General features: G+C 44.9%; 1 protein-coding gene across 1 annotated transcript in view; it reads right to left on the minus strand.

Moving 5' to 3' along the window:
- Window positions 1-2,426: 2,426 nt before the first annotated feature.
- LOC120052486 (A disintegrin and metalloproteinase with thrombospondin motifs 10-like) overlaps window positions 2,427-27,669 on the minus strand; it is a 61,680-nt gene continuing 36,437 nt past the window's right edge. The window contains exons 17-25 of the mRNA XM_038999423.1: window positions 12,921-13,044; window positions 9,770-9,850; window positions 7,782-7,945; window positions 7,568-7,694; window positions 4,525-4,654; window positions 4,022-4,226; window positions 3,555-3,731; window positions 3,123-3,297; window positions 2,427-3,007 (exon numbers count right to left, since the gene is read on the minus strand). Coding sequence (XP_038855351.1) covers window positions 2,898-3,007; window positions 3,123-3,297; window positions 3,555-3,731; window positions 4,022-4,226; window positions 4,525-4,654; window positions 7,568-7,694; window positions 7,782-7,945; window positions 9,770-9,850; window positions 12,921-13,044 — 1,293 coding nt within the window. The 3' untranslated portion in view covers window positions 2,427-2,897. The remainder of the gene's footprint in view (window positions 3,008-3,122; window positions 3,298-3,554; window positions 3,732-4,021; window positions 4,227-4,524; window positions 4,655-7,567; window positions 7,695-7,781; window positions 7,946-9,769; window positions 9,851-12,920; window positions 13,045-27,669) is intronic.

The raw sequence follows: 27,669 nt of genomic DNA on the forward strand, positions 1-27,669 counted from the left end.
AAAACAAAGGATTTAAGAAACAAACTTTCAAATGAAAGGAAACTTCTTGGCAGAAAATAATAATTTGAATAAACGTTGGTGTTGACACTCTTATGTAGGTGTCATAACCAGCCATAAAATAACGCAATATATGTCACAACAGGTGTAAATATATGGGTCATGACAGTGATATGACCATATTATGACAGGTTATGACATATTATGACATGATTATGACCGTGTCATAATGTGTTATGACACTGGGTGTCAAGTAAAGTGTTACCACCATGCTATATTCAACAGAATGACATCCAACAACGACAACAATTTGCTAAGAAATAGCACCATTCAGAAGCACCATCAGGAGAGTAATAGCAACCTAGTTACTCCAATAGAAATCAGTTCCTTCATTGAGAGCTGACATTATTGGAAGGGCTGGTTCTGAGTGTGAGCCCAGTAGATGGATGAATGTGTAAAAAGGCAGTTACTGTACATGTAGCATATTAGAGACTGAAGTAAACTGGTTGACCATTAAAGGCAGAGTAGGAAGGCCATGCTATCAGAGAGAATGATCACTCAAGGCCAGGGGGCATGGGAGGGTCTCTGTTCCGATGTAATCAGAGGTTGGAGGTGGTTGACTCAGTGATGAACACTGTGTTTCCACTCACTGTATACGTGACTAATACAGAGTACCATGTAGCATTGTTCACATTGATGAGGCATGGTAGGTTTGCCTGTATCTAAACATGTACAGTAAGTACTACAGTATAAGAGAAGAGTTGAGGTTTGCTGCTAGACGTGAACTGAATCGATCATTTACCAGCCCTCGCTGGGTCCCGTAAAATGGCAAGACAGAGGCGAGTAAACTGTTATGAACATGGACCAGACCGTGGATCGAGAGTGTTAAGTAGAGTCTTCAAGACAAGTCCCAAATAATGAACATACAGTATCCCTATGACTAGTCAGACTTTGTGCAAATCAAACCCTTTTCAAAAAGATTTTGTTCTGAGACAAAGCATTGACAAGATAACTTAGAAGACCAAGTGAGTTGGCAACAGCCACCAGATAACAAACATTACATTGGGTAAGTGATAGTAAAGTATCAGGACAGTTTCATTTGTACAGTGTAGATTTAGTGTACACATAGAACAACGTCTGTAAATATACAAGTAAAGATCTGTATGGACATAGTGGCTCAGGGTAAGACTGAGCCACTGAATAAACAACAGAGAAACACAACTAAGCTGAACAATGTACTTTGGCCAGTCCTGTGGCCAGCATGGCAATAGTAGTAGCACCAAACCCTTAAAGGATATACACTACATGACCAAAAATATGTGGACACCTGCTCGTCGAACATCTCATTCCAAAATCACAGGCATTAATATGGTAATATGGAGTTGGTCCCCCCCTTTGCTGCTATAACAGCCTCCACTCTTCTGGGAAGACTTTCCACTAGATGTTGGAACATTGCTGCGGGGACTTGCTTCCATTCAGCCACAAGAGCATTAGTGAGGTCGGGGACTGATGTTGGGTGATTAGGCCTGGCTTGCATTCAGCGTTCCAATTCATCCCAAAGGTGTTCGATGGGGTTGAGGTCAGGGCTCTGTGCAGGCCAGTCAAGTTCTTCCACACCGACCTCTACAAACCATTTATGCACGGACCTCGCTTTGTGCACGGGGGCATTGTCATGCTGAAACAGGATAGGGCCTTCCACAAACTGTTGCCACAAATTTGGAAGCACAGAATCCTCTAGAATGTCATTGTATGCTGTAGCGTTAAGATTTCCCTTCACTGGAACTAAGGGGCCTAGCCCAAACCATGAAAAACAACCCCAGACCATTATGCCTCCTTCACCAAACTTTACAATTGGCACTATGCACTGGGGCAGGTAGCATTCTCCTGGCATCCGCCAAACCCAGATTTGTCCGTCGGACTGCGATGGTGAAGCGTGATTTATCACTCCAGAGAACGGCCAGAGTCTAATAGAGGATAGCTTTACATCACTCCAGCCGACACTTGGCATTGCGCATGGGGTTCTTAGGCTTGTGTGCGGCTGCTTGGCCATGGAAACCCATTTCAAGAAGCTCCCAACAAACAGTTATTGTGCTGACGTTGCTTACAGAGGCAGTTAGGAACTCGGTAGTGAGTGTTGCAACCGAGGACAGATGATTTTTACTCGCTATGCGCTTCAGCACTCGGTGGTCCTGTTCTGTGAGCTTGTGTGGCATACCACTTCACGGCTGAGCCGTTGTTGCTCTTAGACATTTCCACGTCACAATAAAAGCACTTGCAGTTGACCGGGGCAGCTATTGCAGGGCAGAAATCTGACTAACTGACTTGTTGGAAAGGTGGCATCCTATGACGGTGCCACCTTGAAAGTCACTGAGCTCTTCAGTAAGACCATTTTACTGCCAATGTTTGTCTGTGGAGATTGCATGGCCGTTCGCTCGATTTTATACACCTGTCAGCAACAGGTGTGGCTGAAATAGCCGAATCCACTAATTTGAAGGGGTGTCCACATACTTTTGTATATATAGTGTACGTACATAGAAACAGAGAGATATCCCAGCAGCTCATCTGGTCTTCACAGCAGTGCCCCCAAAGCTGGTATAAGATAGGGCACTTTCAGAGTGCGGGATAAAAGTACACTTCTCTTTCTCTCTCCCGCCATCTACTTCTCTGTCCACTGATGTCAGGAAGGCTGCTCTGCAGTGCGTTGGCTGGGCCGTCCCTCCCCCCTGTGGAATGTGCAGCTCAGTGGGTCTGGTCTGGGCCCGCTAGAGGTGGCTCCTGTTCTGGTCTGGGCCCGCTAGGGGTGGCTCCTGGTCTGGTCTGGGCCCGCTAGGGGTGGCTCCTGGTCTGGTCTGGGCCCGCTAGGGGTGGCTCCTGGTCTGGCTCTCGGTCTGGTTCAGGGGTCAGTGTCCTTGGCAGGTCTTACAGCACATCTGTCTGAAGTAGGGGCGGCTGCAGAACTTAAACCTGAGCACCAGGGGGCAGTACGCCACTGTGTTCACATCTTTGCACTCTGGAATAGAAAAATATATAAAATACTTGAGTGAAAATAATGAACAACTTAGATGGATATTTAGCTGGCAGGAGAATACAGTGAGAAGGTAATTAATAGAGAGTTGAACTTTGACCTTCAGGTTCACCCTCGGGGATGTCCATGGGTAGGCTACTGAGGTCACATTTGCTCTTGCACTGTTGCATGGCTGCCGGGCGCTGGAGGTCTGGGCACTCATTGGACGGCTGGCCGGTTTGTGCGAGACACTGCACAGAGCGTTTCTCCTGACCCAGACCACACTTGGCCGAGCACTGACACACAACAGAGAGAGAGAGAGAGAGAGAGAGAGAGAGAGAGAGGTCACCAAACTAGGAGTACACGCAAATAAGCCATAGCAAAGATGGATAATAGATCACTTTACAAATCTGAACAGGAATGATTAACATTGTCTAGTATTTTTTCTTCACTTCAGTAGATCAAACAAGAGGACCTAGGAGGTATAGTTGAATGAGAGCAGTTCAATACATAGCAGAGCCCATGTTAGTCCCAGCAAGCCCCCCAGCCTTACCTCTCCCCAGGGCCCTGTGACCCACATGGGGGGTGGGCAGCGCTGCAGGTTACAGCGTACCCTGGTGGTGGGACGCCCATGCTTGGGACACTGGGACTCTGGCAGTGTGTCTCCACTTTCCCCACGCTTACACAGAAGGACACGGTGCCTGAACCCTGGACCACAACTGGGATTACACTGGGGGGGAGGGGGAGGGGGAAAGAGAAAGAGAAAGAGAAAGAGAGAGAGAGAGAGATGGGGCAGAGGTTATTCAAGTCTGAGAGCTCCAACCTCTACAGCCTCAGAGCACACCCGAGACCAGTACATAGCCCAACCAGCAGGTGGCATTGATTACACATAGAAATGTTGCATAGGTACAGAAAGTGGAGGTAAGCAACTACTCACTTTTTTCTTAAAATCTCAAGATTCCACTAGTTAGATTAAACACAAAATAGTAGGGTTAGTTTATGGGGGTATTTTGGGTATACCTCTGACCAGTCCAGGGCCAGCCACTCGGGGGGGCAGGTGTGGTTGCTGCAGGGTTCAGTGAGGGGTGGTCGTGGAGGAGTACAGGCGCCGTCGTCCTGGACCTTCTCCTCTGTAGGAGAGATCTTCCTCTTACACAACACCTCTCTGGTCCTCAGGCCCCCGTTACAGCTGCGACTGCACTCAGACCACACCCCAGACCACCAGCTGGGGGAGACAGACACCCGGACAGATCTTAGTCCAGCAGGATGTCATACTCTCCCAATACTACACACGTGCATACACACATAGACACACACACATACTTAAACTGCGTATATAGGTTAATTTTGTAACTAGGTCAGAATTTTGAAAGTTCTAGCAACAGCCCTAGCAACGGAAGCTAGAAGTCATCGAATCCCATTGCAATGCGGGGTGGGGGGGTAGGGGGGGGACACTTTTTGGCATGACAGGCCCATTCAGAGGAGCTTCACACAGGCAGTGGGACAGATACACTGACACTCACCTTGGGGAGCATGGCTCAGAGTTGCAGCCTCGCTTCTTGTCTTTGGGTTTGCTCTTCTTGTCACAGAAGTGGTTGTAGACCACGGAGTGATCAGTCTGCTTCTTACACACTACCTGCTGGGTCTGACCACCTGACAGACAGAGGGAGGTTAGAACACTTTTAGAATACAGTCAGAACTCCTTTGGTCGTTCATCTGATGCAGCTCACACTGTGCCTTCACAGTGTAGAACTTGTACAAGCCCTCCTCCATTCACTTGTTTTGCTGACATAGGGTCAAGTAAATTTGCTTTTAAGCAAAGTAAATGAGTTCTTATCAGGCTAGTTGCTTTGGATCATTAACCCGCGACAGAAAGAAAGCAAAGTTGGCCTCAGACCCGCACGAACGCCTGCAGTTTCACCAACCCCACAGTACCTCTGTTCATGAACATTCCATTCCCATGTTTCCCAAGGGTCAGTGTTATGTTAGGAAAACTCTGAAGCCACCATGTACCACTGTGTGTGTGTAATGTGTATGTGTGAGAGAGTGAATATGAGAAAGCCTATGAGAAAGTGAGGGGTATGCACTGTGCACGTATTAGTATTTGTATTTATTATGGATCCCCATTAGCTGCTGGGGTTCAGCAAAATTAAGGCAGTTTATACAATTTTAAAACAATACACAGATTGCAGAACACACTGTGTGCCCTCAGGTCCCAACTCCACCACTACCACATATCTACAGTACAAAATCAATGTGTATGTGTGTGTATAGTGCGTATGTTATTGTGTGTGTGTGTATATGTGTATGTGTATGCATGTGTCTGTGCCTATGTTTGTGTTGCTTCACAGTCCCCGCTGTTCTATAAGGTGTTTTTCTATCTGTTTATTAAATCTGATTTTACTGCTGACATCAGTTACTTGATGTGGAATAGAGTTCCTTGTAGTATGTGCCTGAGTGAGCCACTGGGTCAATGTACTGTCTATATAGTGTAACCAGCCCTGCACAGCAGCTAAATGGATCATTAGTCAAATAATAATAATAATAATAATAATAATAATAATAATAAGCTTATATTTGTCCTGTTACACACTTGTACAAGCGTAAAGGAAATGTGTTTCTTGCTTAACCCAATTCCCCCTGAGAATCCCGCAGGGAGTGGGTCACTGCCAGGGTCACCATTGTCCAGTGCCCTTGGAGCAATTGGGGTTAACCCTTTACAGTCGTACCTGCATACGGGTTATAAATGGCAGATTTGGTCACTGATAAACGCCTAAATTGAACAGCATTGGCAGTACAGTAACATGCTATACACGACATCAGAGCTCAGGCTCTCCGCATCACAGCTCTGTATGGGTTTTGACTGACAGCCATTCTGAACTTGAGCGCCTCACACGACAAGAAGTTGCCTAATCCCTCCCCCTAATTCGGCAACTTTTGCAAATGTTGTAAATGCTGTAAATTAAGAGGATTCAATATATTTTGAAAGATGAGACGTTGAGGATTATAATAAATACTGCTTCGATATCATACAAGCAAGCTCATGGGATCTCATGAAGTGTTTGATTCGATTTTGTGGCAGAACACCCTCGAGTCCAAATGTTCACTTCATATTTCCATATGATAAAACTGATATCATATACAGTGTCAACGTTTATGATCACTATGTTTGATGTACAGTTACAAGATGACATGGCGTTATACCCTGGGTTGTTCTGAACAGAATGAGCCTGTGTTTGTTGTATTGTGAAGAAAAATTGCCACAGTGACCGATTTGCTGCTGAACACGCACCTGAATACACACGACTCCATTCTATGCACACCACAATTACGATCCGTTTCTCTGAATTGCCCTTTGAAAGCATGTAAGATCATATTTTATAACTTAGCTTGTTATGTTGGCAATAGAACAAGCTTTCAAATTATGCCCACGGTAGTAGGCCTGTGGCGGTCATAAAATTGTCAGTCAGTGATTGTCAAGCAAATAACTGCCAGTCTCAAGGTAACTGACTGTTAATTAACGTAAACACATTTAGCATCTCCTGGCTTCCACGAATAGCCAACAATCATTGATGCAGACCTTTGGAACATCTACATTTTATATGTGTGAAATTTGTTTTGATTTAGAATAGACCATTATCATGCACCTGTCTGGAAACAGGGGCAGAGGGAAGAAATACATGTCATCTATGCACTTAAATAGCAAATGTAGGATGCTTTTCCCGTGGTTCATTTTCATGCCAGCCAGGTAGGCTACTCCTGTTGTAAAGAGAAGCAATGTGCTTAATATTAGGAAAGTTGAGAAATTAAACATAGTAGGCTTAGCCTGTAGAAAGCTGATGGGATCCTCCTCTTTTTAAGAGGCCATCACTCTGTTTTGTCACGTAATTGCATTGCCTATAGAAATGTTGTGCAACATGAGCTCATGGGCTCTCATGAAGTGTTTGATTAGATTTGATTACATTTGCACTGATGTCAGAGTGATTAGAGGGACAATAGAGTGCTGAGTACCAGGCAGTTAGCAAGTTTGATAGGTTACTAATAACCATCAGCAGCAACAGTTAGGAGAAGCCTAATTACCGTGACTAAACGGTCACGTGGAATTTGACTGCCGTCATGACTCATGACCGCAGGTGTGGCAGTAATACGGTCACCGTAACATCCCTATGCCCACCTAACCCAGACTGAGATTTATAAAGGGCACAGCAACAGACTTGTAATTTTATTTTCACCTGGTCAGCTCTGAGATTTGAACCAGTGACGTTTTGGTTACTGGCCAAACACTCTAACCTTGAGGCTACCTGCAGCTCAAGAATATGAAATGAATATTGGCTAAGAGATTTATCTGCATAAATATGGCTTTGTGTGTATTTCTCAACCCTCAAAATCAAACTAAATCAAAGTTTAATGGTCGAGTACACTGTTTAGCAGATGCCATAGCGGTTGCAGTGAAATGCTTATGTTACTAGCTCCTAATGATGCAGTAAAATCATCAATCAATCAATGAGTAGGGATAGAGCCAATGTATAGTACAGTAAAGAGTATTAGAGCCAGGAGTGGTTGTACCCCCAGCGCAGAGTGCAGAGCAGCGGGACCAGGATGTGTAGTGCCAGGCATATCCACTCAAAAGGTTTCTGCTGACTGGAGGGTTGAAGCGGTAGTGGATCCCTGGGTTCTCTTCCCTCACCAGTACCTACACACACACACACACACATATGTTGTTACATAGAATGATTAGCATAACACACACACATAGTAACACACACAGCTAGTCCGTTACCATGACGATGATGGTCATGTTGGTGGGCCCCAGGGCCTCCAGGGTCTCAGGTTGGTCAGTGGGCCGGCGGTAGTGGAAGGTGGTCCCTGCGATGTCGAACCTACGAGGGGTGTCGATGGTCAGCTTCCCATTGATGAAGAACTGTTCCCCTTTACTCTTCAGCACTGGAGCAGAGAAGAAACGAGAGCATGTATAGGTCCACATGGAGAAGTGACGTTTTCAATTAAAATCACGGAAGCGGGGAACAGAAGCAATTTTCCCCCATTGAAAGCAGTTCAGCCAAGCCTGATCTCAAGCAATAACAGCACACATAGTTTAAAACAATGTTTATAGCTCCCGTCCAAATGTCGTGAATGATATATAGTCATGTCATAGTCACCAGTCAACTCCATTACACTCAAAAGTTACTTCAACTTAAACCAGTGAATGCTAGCAATGGCTAGCTATTCTACCAGTCTGCCTTTATGAGTGTTAGCATGCTAATAGCACACCCTGCACACAAATATTTATATATTTAAGGGGTATGCAGTAGGTTGATAACAATATCGCCAAAGTACACTACATGATCAAAAGTATGTGGACACCTGCTAGTCGAAAATATAATTCCAAAATCACGGGCATTAATATGGAGTTGGTCCCGTCTTTGCTGCTATAACAGCCTCCACTCTTCTGGGAAGGCTTTCCACTAGATGTTGGAAGATTGCTGCGGGGACTTGCTTCCATTCAGCCACAAGAGCATTAGTGAGGTCGGGCATTGATGTTGAGCGATTAGGCCTGGCTCGCAGTCGGCGTTCCAATTCATCCCAAAGTGTTCGATGGGGTTGAGGTCAGGGCTCTGTGCAGGCCAGTCAAGTTCTTCCACACCGATCTCAACAAACCATTTCTGTATGGGCCTCACGTTGTCATGCTGAAACAGGAAAAGGCCTTCCCCAAACTGTTGCTTCAAAGTTGCAAGCACAGAATCATCTAGAATGTCATTGTATGCTGTAGAGTTAATATTTCCCTTCACTAGAACTAAGGGGCCTAGCCTGAACCATGAAAAACAGCCACAGACCATTCTTCCTCCTCCACCAAACTTTACAGTTGGAATGCATTCGGGTAGGTAGCGTTCTCCTGGCATCCGCCAAATTCAGATTTGTCCGTTGGACTGCCAGATGGTGAAGTGTGATTCATCACTCCAGAGTCCAATGGCGGCTAGCTTTACACCACTCCAGCTGATGCTTGGCATTGCGCATGGTGATCTTAGGCTTGTGTGTGGTTGCTCGGTCATGGAAACCCATTTCATGAAGCTCTCGACGAACAGTTATTGCGCAGACATTGCTTCCAGAGGCAGTTTGGAACTCTGTAGTGAGTGTTGCAACCGAGGACAGATGACTTTTACTCGCTACGCTCTTCAGCACTTGGCGGTCCCGTTCTGTGAGCTTGTGTGGCCTATCACTTCGTGGCTGAGCCGTTGTTGCTCCTAGTCTTTTCTACTTCGGCAATAACAGCACTTATAGCTGACCTGGGCAGCTCTAGCAGGGCAGACCTTTGATGAACTGACTTGTTGGAAAGGTCGCATCCTATGACGGTGCCATTTTTAAAGCCACTGAGCCCTTCAGCGAGGCCATTCAACTGCCGATGTTTGTCTATGGAGATTGCATGGCTGTGTGCTTGATTTTATACACCTCTCAGCAACGGGTGTGGCTGAAATAGCCGAATCCACTCATTTGAAGGGGTGTCCACACACTATATATACAAAAGTATGTTGCATCAGACATTTCATACAACATTCCCAGCTAATGAGAAAACAGTCATGGTATTTAATCTAAGAGACTGAACAATTCGGGCAGGTAGGTATTAGTCAAATATAATAACAGCATTGATGATGTGACGATGCACTTACATTTTAATTCCAGTTTTGAGAGTCTGAATGCACACTAGAGAAAAGAACATGAGTCATAACAGTAAAACACATTGCGTGACACAGAAGAGACATGAACTCTCACCTAGGAAGTTGAGGGAAACGTTGAGCTCCTGGATATGAATGAACACTGATCCTTTGGGGATTCTGACCACCTCTTCATAACCTGGGATGGGATCACACACACACACCCACACACGTACACACACCCCCACACACACACACAAAGAAAGAAGAGAAAGGCAAGAGGTGGAGGTTTTATTCACTGACATACTGGAGGGAGAATGATGTATAAGTAGTGTTTTACTCTGTGGGACTTCAATGGAATAAGCAGAGCCTTTCGGATTCCAACCAAATTCCTGGGCAACGTTCAGCTCCTCTGCTAGAGTACAGTAACCATGTTTGAAGCCAGGCTGTGCTGTCCAGCCAGCCACCACAGCCCTGTAAATAACTTCAGCCTTGCATAAAAAAACAGAATAAATAATTTAATAATCCATTCCAATGTTGCGACCGCTGAGGAAAGGAGAGGCTTGGCTTTTGACCCCTCTCTGGAGTAGCAGTCGATGCTGTGAGTAATTTCAGTAACCCAGCTCTGTACTTGCGGTTCCTGGCGGCCGGAGAGGGAGAGGTTTTTCTGTTAACAATCAGGGGCCTGTGCGGTAAACAGAGAGCCAAAGAGCAATAAACCCCCAGCCCTTAACCCCTGAGTAACCCTCCACCACTGCCAGAGTTACAGACTGCACAGACTGCGAGAGAGAGAGAGAGAAAGAGAGAGAGATATGGGGGGTTTGAGAGATGAAGAGTGGGTAGACTACACAGATGAAGAGAGGAGAAAGAGAAAACCTAGAAAGATAGATGAGAGAGAGCAGCTGACAGAGAGATGGAGGAGGTGATAACTCAGGTGAGAATGCAGACACCAGATGGGAGTAGTAAGGTTGCAGAGGCACAGGAGAATATGGCACCATCATCACTCTTAGGTGTAAATCACTAGATAGAACAACCTGCCCAGAACACCAGCCCAGAACAACCTCCCCAGAACACCAGCCCAGAACAACCTCCCTAGAATACCTTCCCAGAACACCAGCCCAGAACAACCCCCCCAGAACACCAGCCCAGAACACCTGCCCAGAACACCAGCCAAGAACACCTGCCCAGAACACCAGCCCAGAACAACCTCCCTAGAATACCAGCCCAGAACAACCTCCCCAGAACAACCTCCCCAGAACAACCTCCCCAGAACAACCTCCCCAGAACACCAGCCCAGAACACCAGCTCTACTGCTTGGTTAGTGCCTGACAACTAACCCTATTTAAACCCTCCTAGGAGTGAGGATTGGTCTGAGCCTCAGAGACATAAAAAAACCTGTAGACATGACTGAGTGCTCTGTGGCTCGTAAATCAGCCCGGACCCAGAATAGACCTGTCAGGCGGTCGGGCAGGCTGTAGGCCCAGGCTGAGATGGCCATCGTGGTCCCAGCCACTGAGCTGCGGCCACCTCAGGAAGGTGTGTCCACTCTGAGGGTTCCAGAGGGGGGAGGTAGACGGGTGGAGGGAGGAGAGCTGCTGCTGTCGTGGAGGGAGAGGGCCTAGAATAGACATGTCTGGCTCCGCAGTCGCAGGGCTACCACAACCCACACTGGCTGAACTTCACCTAAAACTGTCTGCCACGTGCCCACCTGCCACCCCCCCCCCCCCCCCGAACGGGTGAAGGAAAAACCCACTCACCCCTCCCTCCCCGCAGCCTTCCCCCCCAATGGAAAAGAGAGTTCATGGTCCCCTTATTATAAGAGCATATTTAGCTCCCGAGTGGTACAGCGGTCTAAGGCTTTGCATCTCAGTGCTAGAGGCATCGCTACAGACCCTGGTTTGATCCCGGGCTGTATCACAACTGGCTGTGATCGGGAGACCCATAGGGTGGTGCACAATTGGCCCAGCGTCGTCCGGGTTAGGGGAGGGTTGGCCGTCATTGTAAAATAATAATTTGTTCTTTACTGACTTGCCAGGTTAAATAAAGGTTCAATAAAACAAAAAATAAAAGAAGGCATAAGGTTTATGCAGTATCATGTATGACCCACGGCTCTATAATTGGACAGAGGACCACAAGCCTTCCAACCGTCACTATGATGGAATGATGGAACCGAGACCTCGGGAGTGTCTCCTGATCAGAACTGAGTAGCTATAGGCTGAGCCTTCCTCAAGCCCTCGACAACCGGTTGGTTTTCTAAGAGACTCTGATGGTTAATTCTGTGTCATCTGGCTGGGCTGTATCAGTTTTCCCCTGACATGCTTCCACAGAATTCATCATGAACCATTAATCACGGCCAAAGTGTTTAGACTGGAATAGGTACCGGAATAAAAGGTCATTCTGCACCTACAGGAGGGAGGGGGGGGGGGGGGGGGGGTGACAGGGCAAGGCACGTGTACTGTAGATATTCACCGGTAACTCTATATGATTAACTGTTAGATTAAGTAGCTCATGCAAATAGAGAGCTCGCATGTGAACAGATAATTATACATTACTTTCAGAATGTCTGAGGACTCCTAACTCACATTGCAAGGCAGTAGTCCAACACATATTTAGCTTGTTTCAAAATCCAAATGCACAAATGCATGCACGCGTTGTTAGAATTTCCATAAACCAATTAGGTTGCATAATCTCTCTCATGGATGCCTCAAATGTAACTACATCTCATTCTCAGAACGTTGCTGGAGCTCCCTGGTCCAAAACACAGGCCCTTTCTTCTTTGACGTTTTATTTGTGTTTTTCAGTTCTATTCCCCAGTCTAATTGAGGTACAGTATGTGCTATTGGCCTGTTCTAGAAGTGGTGTTGGAGGGAGTGGAGCGTGCGAGGAGAGAAACGCAGCAATCAGGATCTTTTAAAAAGAGAGACGTGTCCTGCTACCAAGGCTTGGAACAGAACAGTCCCCTCAGTGTCTGTCTGTCCATGCCTGCCCTGCCCGAGAGAGGGGCCCACCACCACCCCCCCAGCCCTGGGCTCTCTGACCCCCCCACTCCTCAGCCCACAATCCCCTTACTCAGAGAGTTATTGATACCTCCTGCCGCTGCACTACCACTACTGTAACTGTGCCCACATACTGTACTGTATGCTGGGGTTTATAGTGTAACTCTTACTGTAGAGACCACCATAGTGCAGTAAGCTTCAAAGAACAGGATTAAGATTTCTTCCTAGCAGTATTGTGGTGAAGGGACTCCTGCTCTGTATATCACACCGTACCTCCTTCAGGCAGGGAGTCATTGAAGAGGCCCTCGATGGCCTCACAGCTGCTCCCATCACCCCCGCAGATCCGGCAGCGGTCCTCGCGCACGTCCGAGCTCAGGATCCGGTCACAGCCCACGTGCTGCAGGGAGACAGACAGGGGACACAGGTCAGAGGGAGCAGGCAGAAGGAAAACAGAGGGACACAGACACAACCACTAGCCTCTATAGAGAGAATAGCACACGGCACATAGTACTTTCAGCAGCAGAAGTGACGCTGATTGCAATGTTTCCCAGGTGCCTAACTAAAACACTGACACCACAGGATGCCAGGAAACGTTCCTAAAACACAACCTGTACTACCAACAGTCGGTTCAAGCCAACATAAACACAAATGTAGGTCTAAATTGACTCCTGCGCTGTACAGTAACTCTAACATGTGAATGGATGGATAGAGCCCTGGGGCACTTCAACCCCTGTTGCCCCAGGCAGGTCTTAGTTCCATTAACTACCAATGTGGAAGCCATTTCCCCTTAGTAATGGGAGGACAGACACTTGTTCCAGGCCGGGCCCCAGCCGTTCAGACTGCTAGACTCTGGGCTCTGGGACACGTCCCCTGGTGAGCCTGGGCCAGGCCAGGCAGCCTGCTTCAGCCTGCCCATGTTAGGAACATGTGTTCTTTGAGCGACCACTAAACGCCATGTGTTTCCAAGCCCACATCTCTCTCTCGCTGTTCCCTCTCTGTCTCAAATCAAACTCTCTGGATCCTGTAAACAATTCTTACATTTTTATCCTCGCTGTTTTCGTCTTTTTATATTCACTATAAATATAAGAGAAAGATGGGGGAAATAAATGGGGAGATATATAATTAACTGTGAGAAATAATGAAAGAGAGTATGATGCATCGTAACTTTACCCCTATTTACATGTACAAATTACCTCGACTAACCTGTACCCCCGCACATTGACTCGGTACCGGTACCCCCTGTATATAGCCTTTTTATTGTTATTTTATTGTGTTACTTTTTATTTTATACTTTAGTTTATTAAGTAAATATTTTGTTAACTCTATTTCTTGAACTGCATTGTTGGTTAAGGGCTTGTAAGTCAGCATTTCACGCTAAGCTCTACACCTGCTGTATTCGGCGCATGTGACAAATAAAATTGGATTTGATTTGATTGGGAAAGAAACAGAGAGAGCTAGAAAAAGAGCCAGATGAGAAGTGAGAATGCCAGAATAGGAGAGATCCAGAGAGAGACAGAGTAAGAAACACAGAAAGATAGAGATAGAGAGATAGAGAGAGAAAGCAACAGAGGGAGAGATAGAGGGAGAGTGGCCAGCGGCTGCTGTGAATGTGTGTAACAGCCAGCAGTGCAGACAGCTGAGCTGGTGGGTCACTGAGTTCCTGCTGCACACAGAACAGAACAGAGCAGAACAGAGGAGAGGAGAAGAGAGAACTGTGCTGAGCTGTTGATAAACAGGCTTCTCTCTGAGTCTGGACGAGCCCAGAGACTCCACTCCCAACCCCTCCATGTGCCCAGGCCCTGAGACTGCTCCAAACAAAGCACAAGAGAGCAGAGTGATGGACGTTCAACTGCCTAATGAAATCCAGCTCTGCTCCATATAGCTGCAGGAAGCCACAAAACAACAATTCAGATGTTTTGTGGTTTGGTGTCATTCACTGCAGCGAGTGTATCTTATTTTTTCCTCCTCCCCTCGCGGCCCAAAGCCACTCCGCTTCTTGACAGGCTCTGAAGCCATCCAAAAACAACAGGACGGGGGAATAATTGGCATTGTTTGTGTGAGCAGTGAGCACCACCATCTGAAAGGGAATACTACTTCAGGGAAAATCCATTTGAATTCAATCACTTTTTGACAGAATCCCTTTTGATTTAAACAAAACTTTCCATACATGTTTGCCCATGGAAGAAGTGGTCAGAAAGTGACTTTTTGGACCTGAATGACAAAACATTCAGGAGATAAAGATGCTCAAACCATACCATGAGACATCCATGTCTTCATCACTGGAAAAGATAATCAGTTGAGTTTGATATAATTTAAAAGCTTACAAACAGTGTTATCAAACTATTTGATTATTTCTTGAAAAACATTTGAATTTAAAAAAAATTGTGTGTATTATTTAAACCTTTAACGTCAATTATTTAAAGTGACGTTAAACACCGATTGTTTAAAATTGTTGGAGCTTAAACCCTATTTCCCATCATCTGAGTTTTTTTGTTGTGCCGGTTGAGACACAACATGCTCTTGAATACAGGTCGGGTGTCATTTCAATAATATAAATATAATTAATAGAATGGACCTATCCCTTTAGACCACTGCAATTTAGTTGGTACACCATTGGAATGTGAATTGAACTTTTAACTTCTAATTACTACCACAAAGAGGACTGCTGATCCACCTACCATCGAATGTTAACTGAAATGGTCATGTCTATTCTATTGTCTATATTTCTATGATTTCAATAAGTTTCCTATGGAATATTGACAGTATAATTTAAAACAACAGATATTCCCCTTCAAGTGAAGATTTTCTGTGTGGATCTCCAACCATCTTTGTGGTACCATTTGAACATTGAAATTTCAATTTGATTCCATTTTAGTACATTTATTTACTGTACCCTGTGCACACAACCCATGTGGAATTCCTAGTCTCTGGCAGCATTTGGAACTGCTGATCTGCGGTCAAGAACAGAGTTAATCTCAGCCTATGCTGCCCTTCAGTCCCCAGACTTTTTGGCCCTGGTGGAGACATGGATCAACCTAGAGAACACTGCTACTCCAGCTGCTCTCTCTTCATCTGACTACGTTTTCTTTCATAGTCCGAGAGCATCTGGTCATCGCGGTGGTTGCACAGGGCTGCTCATTTCTCCCTCACTCACCTTTCCATCTTGTCATTTGAATTCTATGCTGTTGTGGTGACCGTATTTACAGCCAAACCAGCACTCATGAGTCATGACCGCAGTAAAATTCTACATGACCATTGAGTCATGGTAATCTCCTTTTATGCAGTCAGGACATGTGTTGGTAGTATCCAACTCCTGGTACTCAGGACTCTATTGTCCCTCCATCAGGTCCTAATGGCCTGGTACTCAGGGCTCTATTGTCCCTCCATCAGGTCCTAAATGGCCTGGTACTCAGAACTCTATTGTCCCTCCATCAGGTCCTAATGGCCTGGTACTCAGGGCTCTATTGTCCCTCCATCAGGTCCTAAATGGCCTGGTGCTCAGAGCTCTATTGTCCCTCCATCAGGTCCTAAATGGCCTGGTACTCAGAACTCTATTGTCCCTCCATCAGGTCCTAATGGCCTGGTACTCAGGGCTCTATTGTCCCTCCATCAGGTCCTAAATGGCCTGGTACTCAGAGCTCTATTGTCCCTCCATCAGGTCCTAATGGCCTGGTACTCAGGGCTCTATTGTCCCTCCATCAGGTCCTAATGGCCTGGTACTCAGGGCTCTATTGTCCCTCCATCAGGTCCTAATGGACTGGTACTCAGGGCTCTATTGTCCCTCCATCAGGTCCTAAATGGCCTGGTACTCAGGGCTCTATTGTCCCTCCATCAGGTCCTAATGGACTGGTACTCAGGGCTCTATTGTCCCTCCATCAGGTCCTAAATGGCCTGGTACTCAGGGCTCTATTGTCCCTCCATCAGGTCCTAATGGTCTGGTACTCAGGGCTCTATTGTCCCTCCATCAGGTCCTAAATGGCCTGGTACTCAGGGCTCTATTGTCCCTCCATCAGGTCCTAAATGGCCTGGTACTCAGGGCTCTATTGTCCCTCCATCAGGTCCTAATGGCCTGGTACTCAGGGCTCTATTGTCCCTCCATCAGGTCCTAATGGCCTGGTACTCAGGGCTCTATTGTCCCTCCATCAGGTCCTAATGGCCTGGTACTCAGGGCTCTGTTGTCCATTCATCAGGTCCTAATGGCCTGGTACTCAGGGCTCTATTGTCCATCCATCAGGTCCTAATGGCCTGGTACTCAGGGCTCTATTGTCCCTCCATCAGGTCCTAATGGCCTGGTACTCGGGGCTCTATTGTCCTTCTAACCACTCTGACTTCAATGCAATAAAAAAAATCACATCAAACACTTATCATCAAAACAGTATTGTGGTTTCAAAACTCACCTCACTGTGTTCAACAGCAGGTTGAAACTGAGTGTAAAACATAATCATTGTGGGTGTTGTTTCAAAGCCTAACACAACGAAATGGCCAGCGCTTTCTAAGGTGAGGATTCATTCAAAACACAATACACATATTAGAGCTTATACATATGCAAAGGTCTATATGAGCCCAAGTCTGAAAAAACCCGGAATTAAAATAATGAATGTGGAGTTCGTTATACAATACATAGCCTACCGCATATTACACCCCACACAAAAACATTTAAAAAAGGATTTAAGATGTCTTAAATTCTAGTAATTGCCTTTGAGTGTGGAATGTATTATTATGCATACTGGATGGACAGGTTGCCTTCTACTATACTCCAAAGTTTCTATCAATGAGTCTGGGAGAGAACGTATAGGCCTAGGCGATGCTGTTGGTTCATTAATTGTGCAGGTTGGCTTACAGAGTTAGCCTACAATAGTGAATTAGCATTTGATTTTGAATATCCTTGTAATATGAAATCTGTAATAATGTCCTAATTAATAGGGTTACACATAGTGCTACCTTTAGCTGCAGAATATCTCACCACCGTGCGTTTCCATCTCCTCCCCTTTCTCCTTCATTACTTTCTCAAGCACACAGAGACAGGAGCTGTCAACAGTTTAATGAAATATGTTTCGTTGTGAAAACATGTTACTTTCAATGTTCCCTAACAGATTTCACTTGGTTTCCCAAATAAGCACTTGGTAGCTGCAGGAACAGGGAGCCCCATGGCATACAGGCAGTGGTGTAAAGTACTTAAGTAAAAATACTTGAACGTACTACTTAAGTCGTTTTTTGGGGAATCTGTACTTTACTTTCCCATTAATATTTTTGACAACTTTTACTTCACTACATTCCTGGAGAAAGTTATATACACTTTTTAGTCCATACATTTTCCCTGACACCCAAAAGTACATTTTGAATGCTTATCAGGACAGGTAAATCGTCTAATTCACACACTTATCAAGAGAACATCCCATGTCATCTCTACTGTCTGTGATCTGGCAGACTCACTAACCACATGCTTCGTTTGTAAATTATGTCTAAGTTGACCCTGGCTATCCGTGAAAAAATAAAAAAACGAGATAATGTGGCCCTCTGCTTTGCTTAATATAAGGAATTAGAAATTATTTATACTTTTACTTTTGATACTTAAGTACATTCTAGCATTTACTTTTGATACTTAAGTATATTTAAAACCAAATACTTTTAGACTATTTTAATGGGTGACTTTCACTTTAGTAATTTTCTACTAAGGTATCTTTACTTTTACTTAAGTATGGCAATTGGGTACTTTTTCCACCACTGCATACAGGGCGGAATATCACCTGTCACGCAGTGAGAGGCTTGCTGCATGCTCCTCAAACAGTGGTTGATGCACTGTTAAATAACCGGACCGGAGTAGCCTACCTGAACTAATAGGCAGATGACATGTCTTTTTTTCTCCTACTCCTGTTCCTGCCCATTTCATAATGGGCCATTCTAAATCCAAACTAATTCAACATATTATTAAAGACAATATTAAATTGACAATAGTCTGATGGGTGATAATATGGTCACTTGATTAGAGAACAGTGTGTGCAGCCTGAGGCAACGAACACAGCTCAAGCTTTTTTGCGATTTTCTGAAATCATTAATAGCCTTTACTTGCATCATGCAGTCCATATACAGTATGTTTTGATTTTCTAAGTCATTCTAAGGTTTGTATCATTAACAACTAAAGTTGCCAAATAACTCTAAATCTAGCGTAGCCTTTAGGACCCGTTTCAAATCATCACTTTTACGTTCCCCATTCATTCAACCTTCATATGCGCACTCGCTCCGGAATGGGAAAAATATCCTTTCTATTTTAAGTTCAATTATATTCTTCTTACTATAAAACAATTGAATATAAAATAATGACACAGGACTTAAGCATACAGTGGGGCAAAAAAGTATTTAGTCAGCCACCAATTGTGCAAGTTCTCCCACTTAAAAAGATGAGGCCTGTAATTTTCATTATAGGTACACTTCAACTATGACAGACAAAATGAGAAGAAAAAAAATCCAGAAAATCACATTGTAGGATTTTTTATTAATTTATTTGCAAATTATGGTGGAAAATAAGTATTTGGTCACCTACAAACAAGCAAGATTTCTGGCTCTCACAGACCTGTAACTTCTTCTTTAAGAGGCTCCTCTGTCCTCCACTCGTTACCTGTATTAATGGCACCTGTTTGAACTTGTTATCAGTATAAAAGACACCTGTCCACAACCTCAAACAGTCACACTCCAAACTCCACTATAGCCAAGACCAAAGACCTGTCAAAGGACACCAGAAACAAAATTGTAGACCTGCACCAGGCTGGGAAGACTGAATCTGCAATAGGTAAGCAGCTTGGTTTGAAGAAATCAACTGTGGGAGCAATTATTAGGAAATGGAAGACATACAAGACCACTGATAATCTCCCTCGATCTGGGGCTCCACGTAAGATCTCACCCCGTGGGGTCAAAATGATCACAAGAACGGTGAGCAAAAATCCCAGAACCACACGGGGGGACCTAGTGAATGACCTGCAGAGAGCTGGGACAAAAGTAACAAAGCCTACCATCAGTAACACACTACGCCGCCAGGGAGTAGTTTGCTAGAGAGCATTTGGATGATCCAGAAGAAGATTGGGAGAATGTCATATGGTCAGATGAAACCAAAATATAACTTTTTGGTAAAAACTCAACTCGTCGTGTTTGGAGGACAAAGAATGCTGAGTTGCATCCAAAGAACACCATACCTACTGTGAAGCATGGGGGTGGAAACATCATGCTTTGGGGCTGTTTTTCTGCAAAGGGACCAGGACGACTGACCCGTGTAAAGGAAAGAATGAATGGGGCCATGTATCGTGAGATTTTGAGTGAAAACCTCCTTCCATCAGCAAGGGCATTGAAGATGAAACGTGGCTGGGTCTTTCAGCATGACAATGATCCCAAACACACCGCCCGGGCAACGGAGTGGCTTCGTAAGAAGCATTTCAAGGTCCTGGAGTGGCCTAGCCAGTCTCCAGATCTCAACCCCATAGAAAATCTTTGGAGGGAGTTGAAAGTCCGTGTTGCCCAGCAACAGCCCCAAAACATCACTGCTCTAGAGGAGATCTGCATGGAGGAATGGGCCAAAATACCAGCAACAGTGTGTGAAAACCTTGTGAAGACTTACAGAAAACGTTTGACCTCTGTCATTGCCAACAAAGGGTATATAACAAAGTATTGAGAAACTTTTGTTATTGACCAAATACTTATTTTCCACCATAATTTGCAAATAAATTCATTACAAATCCTACAATGTGATTTTCTGGATTTTTTTTTCTCATTTTGTCTGTCATAGTTGAAGTGTACCTATGATGAAAATTACAGGCCTCTCTCATCTTTTTAAGTGGGAGAACTTGCACAATTGGTGGCTGACTAAATACTTTTTTGCCCCACTGTATCTTGTCTGCTAAATGAACAAGCCTACAGCCTATATCATGGTGCATAGCCAGATAACATACAGTAGGCCAACTCATATTCTGTTAATCTGAAATACATTTTCTTGATATCATAATGTTTCTTTAGACCTACTTAAAATAATAATGGATTTATTGTTATGGTGTATATTAAATAGATGTATTAGACTTGTTAAAATGTACATGTTCCAAAGGCACACAGCAGCAGCTTGTGTGTGTGTGTGGGCCTGGAGATGCTAAATGAGTTTGTTTAGAAATGGTCAATTACCATGAGACTTGCAGTCTTTTGCATGACAATAACTAGCCGACAAAATGTCATGACCGGCACAGCCCTATCTGTCACTGTCATTTGTCCACTCAAGCTTAACGTTCCTGTCATCTACCACCCACCAGGTGCCCCGTAGAGAGTTCCTCAATGAGCTTGAGACCTTGATAATCTAATTTCCTGACAATGGCTCACTGCTCTTCATACTGGGCGACTTCAACCTCCCAACGTTTCTTTCCCCTCCTTGCCTCTTTTGCCCTCACCCTTTCCCAGTCTCCTCCCACTCACAAGGCAGGCACTACGCTTGACCTCATCTTTACAAGAGGCTGTTTGTCTACTAATCTCACGGCAACCCCCCTTCAGCTCTCTGATCACCACTTTGTTTCCTTTGTCTCCCTCTCCTCCAACCACTCAGTCCCTACCCAAAATGGTAATATACCATCACAATCTTCGCTTTCTCTCCCACTACTCTCTTCTTCTATCCTATTATCTCTCCCTTCTGCTAAATCTTTCTCCCTCCTGTCTCCTGATTCTGCCTCTTCGACCCTACTATCCTCCCGTTCTGCATCCTATGACCTCACTAATCCTGCGACTAGTGACGTCCGGCCGACCGATAACCTGCACCACGTACTCTCACTATTGGTGTCCCCCAGGGTACGGTTCTAGGCCCTCTCCTCTTCTCTCTATGCACCAAGTCACTCGGCTCGGTCATATCCTCACATGGTCTCTCCTATTATTGCTATGCGGATGATACTCAACTACTTTTCTCCGTCTCCCCTTCTGACACCCAGCTGGCGACACACATCTCTGCGTGCCTGGCAGATGTCTCAGCTTGGATGTCGGCCCACCACTTCAAGCTCAACAAGACAGAGCTGCTCTTCCTCCCATGGAAGGCCTGCCCACTCCAAGACCTCTCCATCACGGTTGACAACTCCATGGTGTCACCCTCCCAGAGTGTAAAGAACCTTGGTGTGACCCTGGACAACATCCTGCTGTTCTCTGCAAATATCAAAGCAGTGACTCGCTCCTGCAGGTTCATGCTTGTGACGTCCCTCCCACTCTGTCTGCTGGGATCTCCTGTTTGGTAGTCTGTTGTTGCAGGAGGCCAGTGGGCAGAGCTGGGAGGATTGTCAGCTGATATGGCACACCTGGGCAGGTTTGGCCTGCAGACTATAAAGGGTGGCCACATCAGCCAACACTCTCTCTCTTCCCTGACTGGCAGGCTGGCTTCCACCACCTTTTGGTTTTCTGGTCTGGTTTCACCATACAACACGGTAAATGGTAAACGTGCTGAGTTAATTGAACTCATTGAAAGTTATTCTGCACTGTTGACATACTCGTACTCATCTCATTGAGCATGATGTTGATGTCGGCGATGCTTAGCCAATAAAGCAGCACTTCTACCGTGTTTCTCTTGACAGGCGCAAGTACTTAGACGCAGAAGTCAAGTACATGTTGGATAACGATATTGCTTAATATTCTTGTTCCAGTTGGGCTTCCCCTTGTCTGTTAGTCAAGAAGCCTGATGCATATTTTAGGCCATGCACAAACTATCTTAAAGTTAACATTACGAAGCCTGATTCCTTTCCTCTTCCTCGTATGGAGGATTGGGTTGATCAAGTGGATTCTGCAAAATTTGTGAGCAAGTTTGATCTTCTAAAAGGGTACTGGCAGGTCCCCTTGTCTCCTAGAGCAAGGAAGATTTGTGCTTTCATCACAACGTCCGGACTGTATTCTTATATAGTTATGGCTTTTGGTTTGCGTAATGCACCTGCAACATTTCAGCGTCTCATGAACCGTGTTGTCTCTGGTCTGGATGGATGTGCGGTGTACTTGGAAGAAGTGGTCATTTATAGTGACACCTGGTCTCAGCATGTCCAACATATTCAAGCATTGTTTGATAGGTTGGCTTGGGCGCGTTTGACAGGTAATCTGGCCAAATGTGAGTTTGCTAAGGCAACGGTCACTTATCTGGGAAAAGTGGTCGGTCAGGGTGTGGTTCGCCCAGTGCTCGCCAAAGTTGAAGCTATTGAGCAGTGTCCGCCTCCCATGACTAAGAAGGAGCTTATGCGCTTTCTCGGTATGGTTGGTTATTTTCAAAGCTTCTGTAAGAACTTCAACTCAGTAGTAGCACCCCTGACAGACTTGCTTAAAAACTTCTTGACGCACGGATCCCTTTAGCGGGATCATTTTCGTAAACAACCGCTGAATTGCAGAGCGCCAAATTAAAAACAAATACTAAAAATATTTATTTTCATGAAGTCACAAGTGAAATATACCAAAACACAGTTTACCTCGTTGTTAATCCACCTATCGTGTCAGATTTTGAAAATATGCTTTACAGCGAAAGCAATCCAAACGTTTGTGAGTTTATCGATCACTAGACAAAACATTATGAACACCTAGCAGCCATGTAAATTGGTCACGAAAGCCAGAAAAGCAATAAAATTAATCGCTTACCTTTGATGATCTTCGGATGTTTGCACTAACGAGACTCCCAGTTACACAAATGTTCCTTTTGTTCAATAAAGATTTTTTTTTATATCAAAATACCTCCATTTGTTTGGCGCGTTATGTTCAGTATTCCACAGCCTTAGGCAAGCGATCAAGGCTTAACGAAAATTCCATATAGTATCCGTAAAGGTCGTAGAAACATGTCAAACGTTTTTAATAATCAAACCTCAGGTTGTTTTTAACATCAATAATCGATAATATTTCAACCGGACTGTAAACTATTCAATACTGGAGAGAAAGAGAATGTCGAGCATCCAGTGTCGCGCGCAAGAACTAATGGAGGGACATCCGTCTATCCACTGACGCGTTTTGATAAATCGCGCTAATTTTTCAAAATAAAAGCTTGAAACTATGTCTAAAGACTGTTCACACCCTGAGGAAGCCACAGGAAAAGGAATCTGGTTGATATCCCTTTAAATGGAGGATAGGCAGGCAATGGAACAGGGATTTTTCAAAATAGAAGTCACGTCCGGGTTGGATTTTCTCAGGTTTTCGCCTGCAAAATCAGTTCTGTTATACTCACAGACAATATTTGGACAATTTTGGAAACTTTAGAGTGTTTTCTATCCTACTCTGTCAATTATATGCATATTCTAGCATCTGGACCTGAGAAATAGGCAGCTTACAATGGGAACGTTATTTTTCCAAACATAAAAATTCTGCCCCCTAGCTTCAAGAGGTTTTAAGGCTCAGGTGAAGTATATTTGGTCAGACAGATGTCAAGCTGCGTTTGAGAATGTAAAGACACTTGTGCTCTTCCCCAGTGCTTGTTGCCCCTTGTTTGAATGATCCGTTCATACTCCATGTAGATTCTAGTAATGTAGGAGTTGGCGCTGTTCTGTTGCAGGCAGATGTCCAAGGGGTGGACCGTCCAATTAGTTACTTCTCTAAGAAGTTTAACTCGTACCAGCTCAATTATTCTGTGTTAGAGAAGGAACCACTTGCGTTTATTTGGGCTCTCCAAAATTTAGATGTGTTTGTTGGTTCAGGTGGCACCTCTCTCATGGTGTACACAGATCATAATCCCTTGACGTTTCTGCGGACCTTGCAGAACCCTAATCAGAGGCGTATGAGGTGGGCGCTGTTTTTGCAGCCGTACAGTTTGGACATTCGCCATATTAAGGGCAATGAAAATGTCCTTGCTGATGCCTTGTCCCACGCTCTCATGCCATAGTTCTTTGTTATTGTTTTGGGCAACTTGCCTGTCCTCTCCTGTCCCCCTCTTGTTTCCCCGACTCTGTCTCTCTTTCTCTACCTCTTAAAATGCTCCTTAGGATCAGAGGTTGCTGAGGTGGGAGAGGGAGGGTTGTTTCTGTTTTAGGTTTGTGGTGGAACACCATTCTTAAGGGGGGGGGGGTGTCTCCCACTCTGCTGGAATCTCCTGTTTGGTAGTCTGTTGTTGCAGGAGGCCAGTGGGCAGAGCTGGGAGGATTGTCAGCTGATATGGCACACCTGGGCAGGTTTGGCCTGCAGACTATAAAGGGTGGCCACATCAGCCAACACTCTCTCTCTTCCCTGACTGGCAGGCTGGCTTCCACCACCTTTTGGTTTTCTGGTCTGGTTTCACCATACAACACGGTAAACGTGCTGAGTTGGTTGAATTCATTGAAAGTTATTCTGCACTGTTGTCTGATACGCCCTCTCGTACTCATCTCATTGAGCATGATGTTGATGTTGGAGATGCTTAGCCAATAATGCAGCGCTTCTACCGTGTTTCTCCTGAGGCGCAAGCACTTAGACGCAGAAGTCTGGGCCTGCAGGCTATAAAGGGTGGCCACATCAGCCAACACTCTCTTCCCTGACTGGCATGCTGGCTTTGTCCACCTTTAGTTTTTTTGGTCTATTTTCACCAGACAATGCCCTCTCCACTCATCCACACACTGCATACACTACTGATCCTACAGACGTCCACAGCTTATGTTACGTTTTGTATTTATTATTTAGTTTAATAAATGTATTCCTTTTTACGTTTAAGTCATGCATGGCCTCCCTTTGTTGTTCCTCTAATCACTCTGACATCAATGCAAATGTAATCGAAAATCTAATCAAACACTTCATGAGAGCCCATGAGTTCATGTTGCGCAACATTTGTATAGGCTTGAGAAAACAGTATAAAAACAGGAGGATCCCATCAGGTTTCTATATGCTAGGTCTAGTATATTTATTTCTCAACTTTCCAAATATTAAGCACATTGCTTTACAACAGGAGTAGCCTACCTGGCTGGCATGAAAAGTAACTGCGGGAAAAGCACCCTCCATTTGCTATTTAAGTGCATAGGTTGAAATGTATGTTTTTGACAGGTGCATGATAATGGTCCAATCAAAACTAATTTCACATGTATATGTAAAGACATTATTAAATTGAGAACAGTCTGATGGGTGACAATATTATCACTTGTGAATGATGTATTATCACTAATGTTATCACTTATTATCACTGATGCCCAGCGAGTGCACTCTATGGCAAGAATAAGCGCATGCCTTTGTGCTACTTTTTCAAATCATAGTGGCACACATCATATAGCCTAGCCCATAGACCTATATGTTTTGACAAAGTTTGTATCACAACTAAAGTGGCCAAATAGCCTACAGAACCTAGTCAAACATATTCTTATAAGCCCTTACAAATCAAATCAAATTTTATTGGTCACATACACATGGTTAGCAGATGTTAATGCGAGTGTAGTGAAATGCTTGTGCTTCTAGTTCCGACCATGCAGTAATATCTAACAAGTAATCTAACAATTTCACAACAACTACCTTATACACACACACACACAAGTGTAAAGGAATTATTAAGAATATGTACATATAAATATATGGATGAGCGATGGCCGAACGGCATAGGCAAGTAGATGTTATAGAGTACAGCATATACATATGAGATGAGTAATGTAGGGTATGTTAACATTATATAAAGTGGCATTGCTTAAAGTGACTAGTGATACATTTATTACATCCAATTTTTTATTATTAAGTGGCTAGAGATTTTAGTCAGTATGTTGGCAGCAGCCACTCAATGTTAGTGATGGCTGTTTACCTTGAGATAGCTGTTTTTCAGTCTCTCGGTCCCAGCTTTGATGCACCTGTACTGACCTCGCCTTCTGGATGATAGCGTGGTGAACAGGCAGTGGTTCGGGTGGTTGTTGTCCTTGATGATCTTTATGGCCTTCCTGTGACATCGGGTGGTGTAGGTGTCCTGGAGGGCAGGTAGTTTGCCCCCAATGATGCGTTGTGCAGACCTCACTACCCTCTGGAGAGCCTTACGGTTGTGGGCGGAGCAGTTGCCGTACCAGGCGGTGATACAGCCCGACAGGATGCTCTCGATTGTGCATCTGTAAAAGTTTGTTTTTGGTGACAAGCCAAATTTCTTCAGCCTCCTGAGGTTTAAGAGGCACTGTTGCGCCTTCACCACGCTGTCTGTGTGGGTGGACCATTTCAGTTTGTCCGTGATGTGTACCCCGAGGAACTTATAACTTTCCATCTCCTCCACTACTGTCCCGTCGATGTGGATAGGGGGGTGTTCCCTCTGCTGTTTCCTGAACTCCACAATCATCTCCTTTGTTTTGTTGACGTTGAGTGTGAGGTTAATTTCCTGCCACCACACTCCGAGGGCCCTCACCTCCTCCCTGTAGGCAGTCTCGTCGTTGTTGGTAATCAAGCCTACCACTGTAGTGTCATCTGCAAACTTGATTGAGTTGGAGGCGTGCATGGCCACGCAATCATGGGTGAACAGGGAGTACAGGAGAGGGCTGAGAACGCACCCTTGTTGGGCCCTAGTGTTGAGGATCAGCGGGGTGAAGATGTTGTTTCCTACCCTCACCACCTGGGGGCGTCCCGTCAGAAAGTCCAGGACCCAGTTGCACAGGGCGGGGTCGAGACCCAGGGTCTCGAGCTTAATGACGAGTTGAGGGTACTATGGTGTTAAATGCTGAGCTGTAGTCAATGAACAGCCTTCTTACACAGGTATTCCTCTAGTCCAAATGGGTTAGGGCAGTGTGCAGTGTGATTGCGATTACGTCGTCTGTGGACCTATTAGGGTGGTAGGCAAATCGTGTGTGAAAACAAGAGTTTTGACTGGCCGCTATTTATAAGAGGATCCCAGCTTTCTCATGCTGCTATATTTATTGCTCAATTCTTAAAATGAAGCACATTAATCCGCTTTACAACCGATGTAGTCTACATAGGCGGCGTGTGATTTTCAAGTTTGGGGCAAAAATTCCACAAATTAGCAAGGCACACCTGTTAATTGAGCTGGTTGAGAGATTGCCAAGAGTGTGCAATGCTGTCATCAAGGCAAAGGGTGGCTACTTTGAAGAATATAAAATATAAAATGTATTTTGATTTGTTT

Source organism: Salvelinus namaycush, chromosome 8 (assembly GCF_016432855.1).
Source record: "Salvelinus namaycush isolate Seneca chromosome 8, SaNama_1.0, whole genome shotgun sequence".
Taxonomy (NCBI): domain Eukaryota; kingdom Metazoa; phylum Chordata; class Actinopteri; order Salmoniformes; family Salmonidae; genus Salvelinus; species Salvelinus namaycush.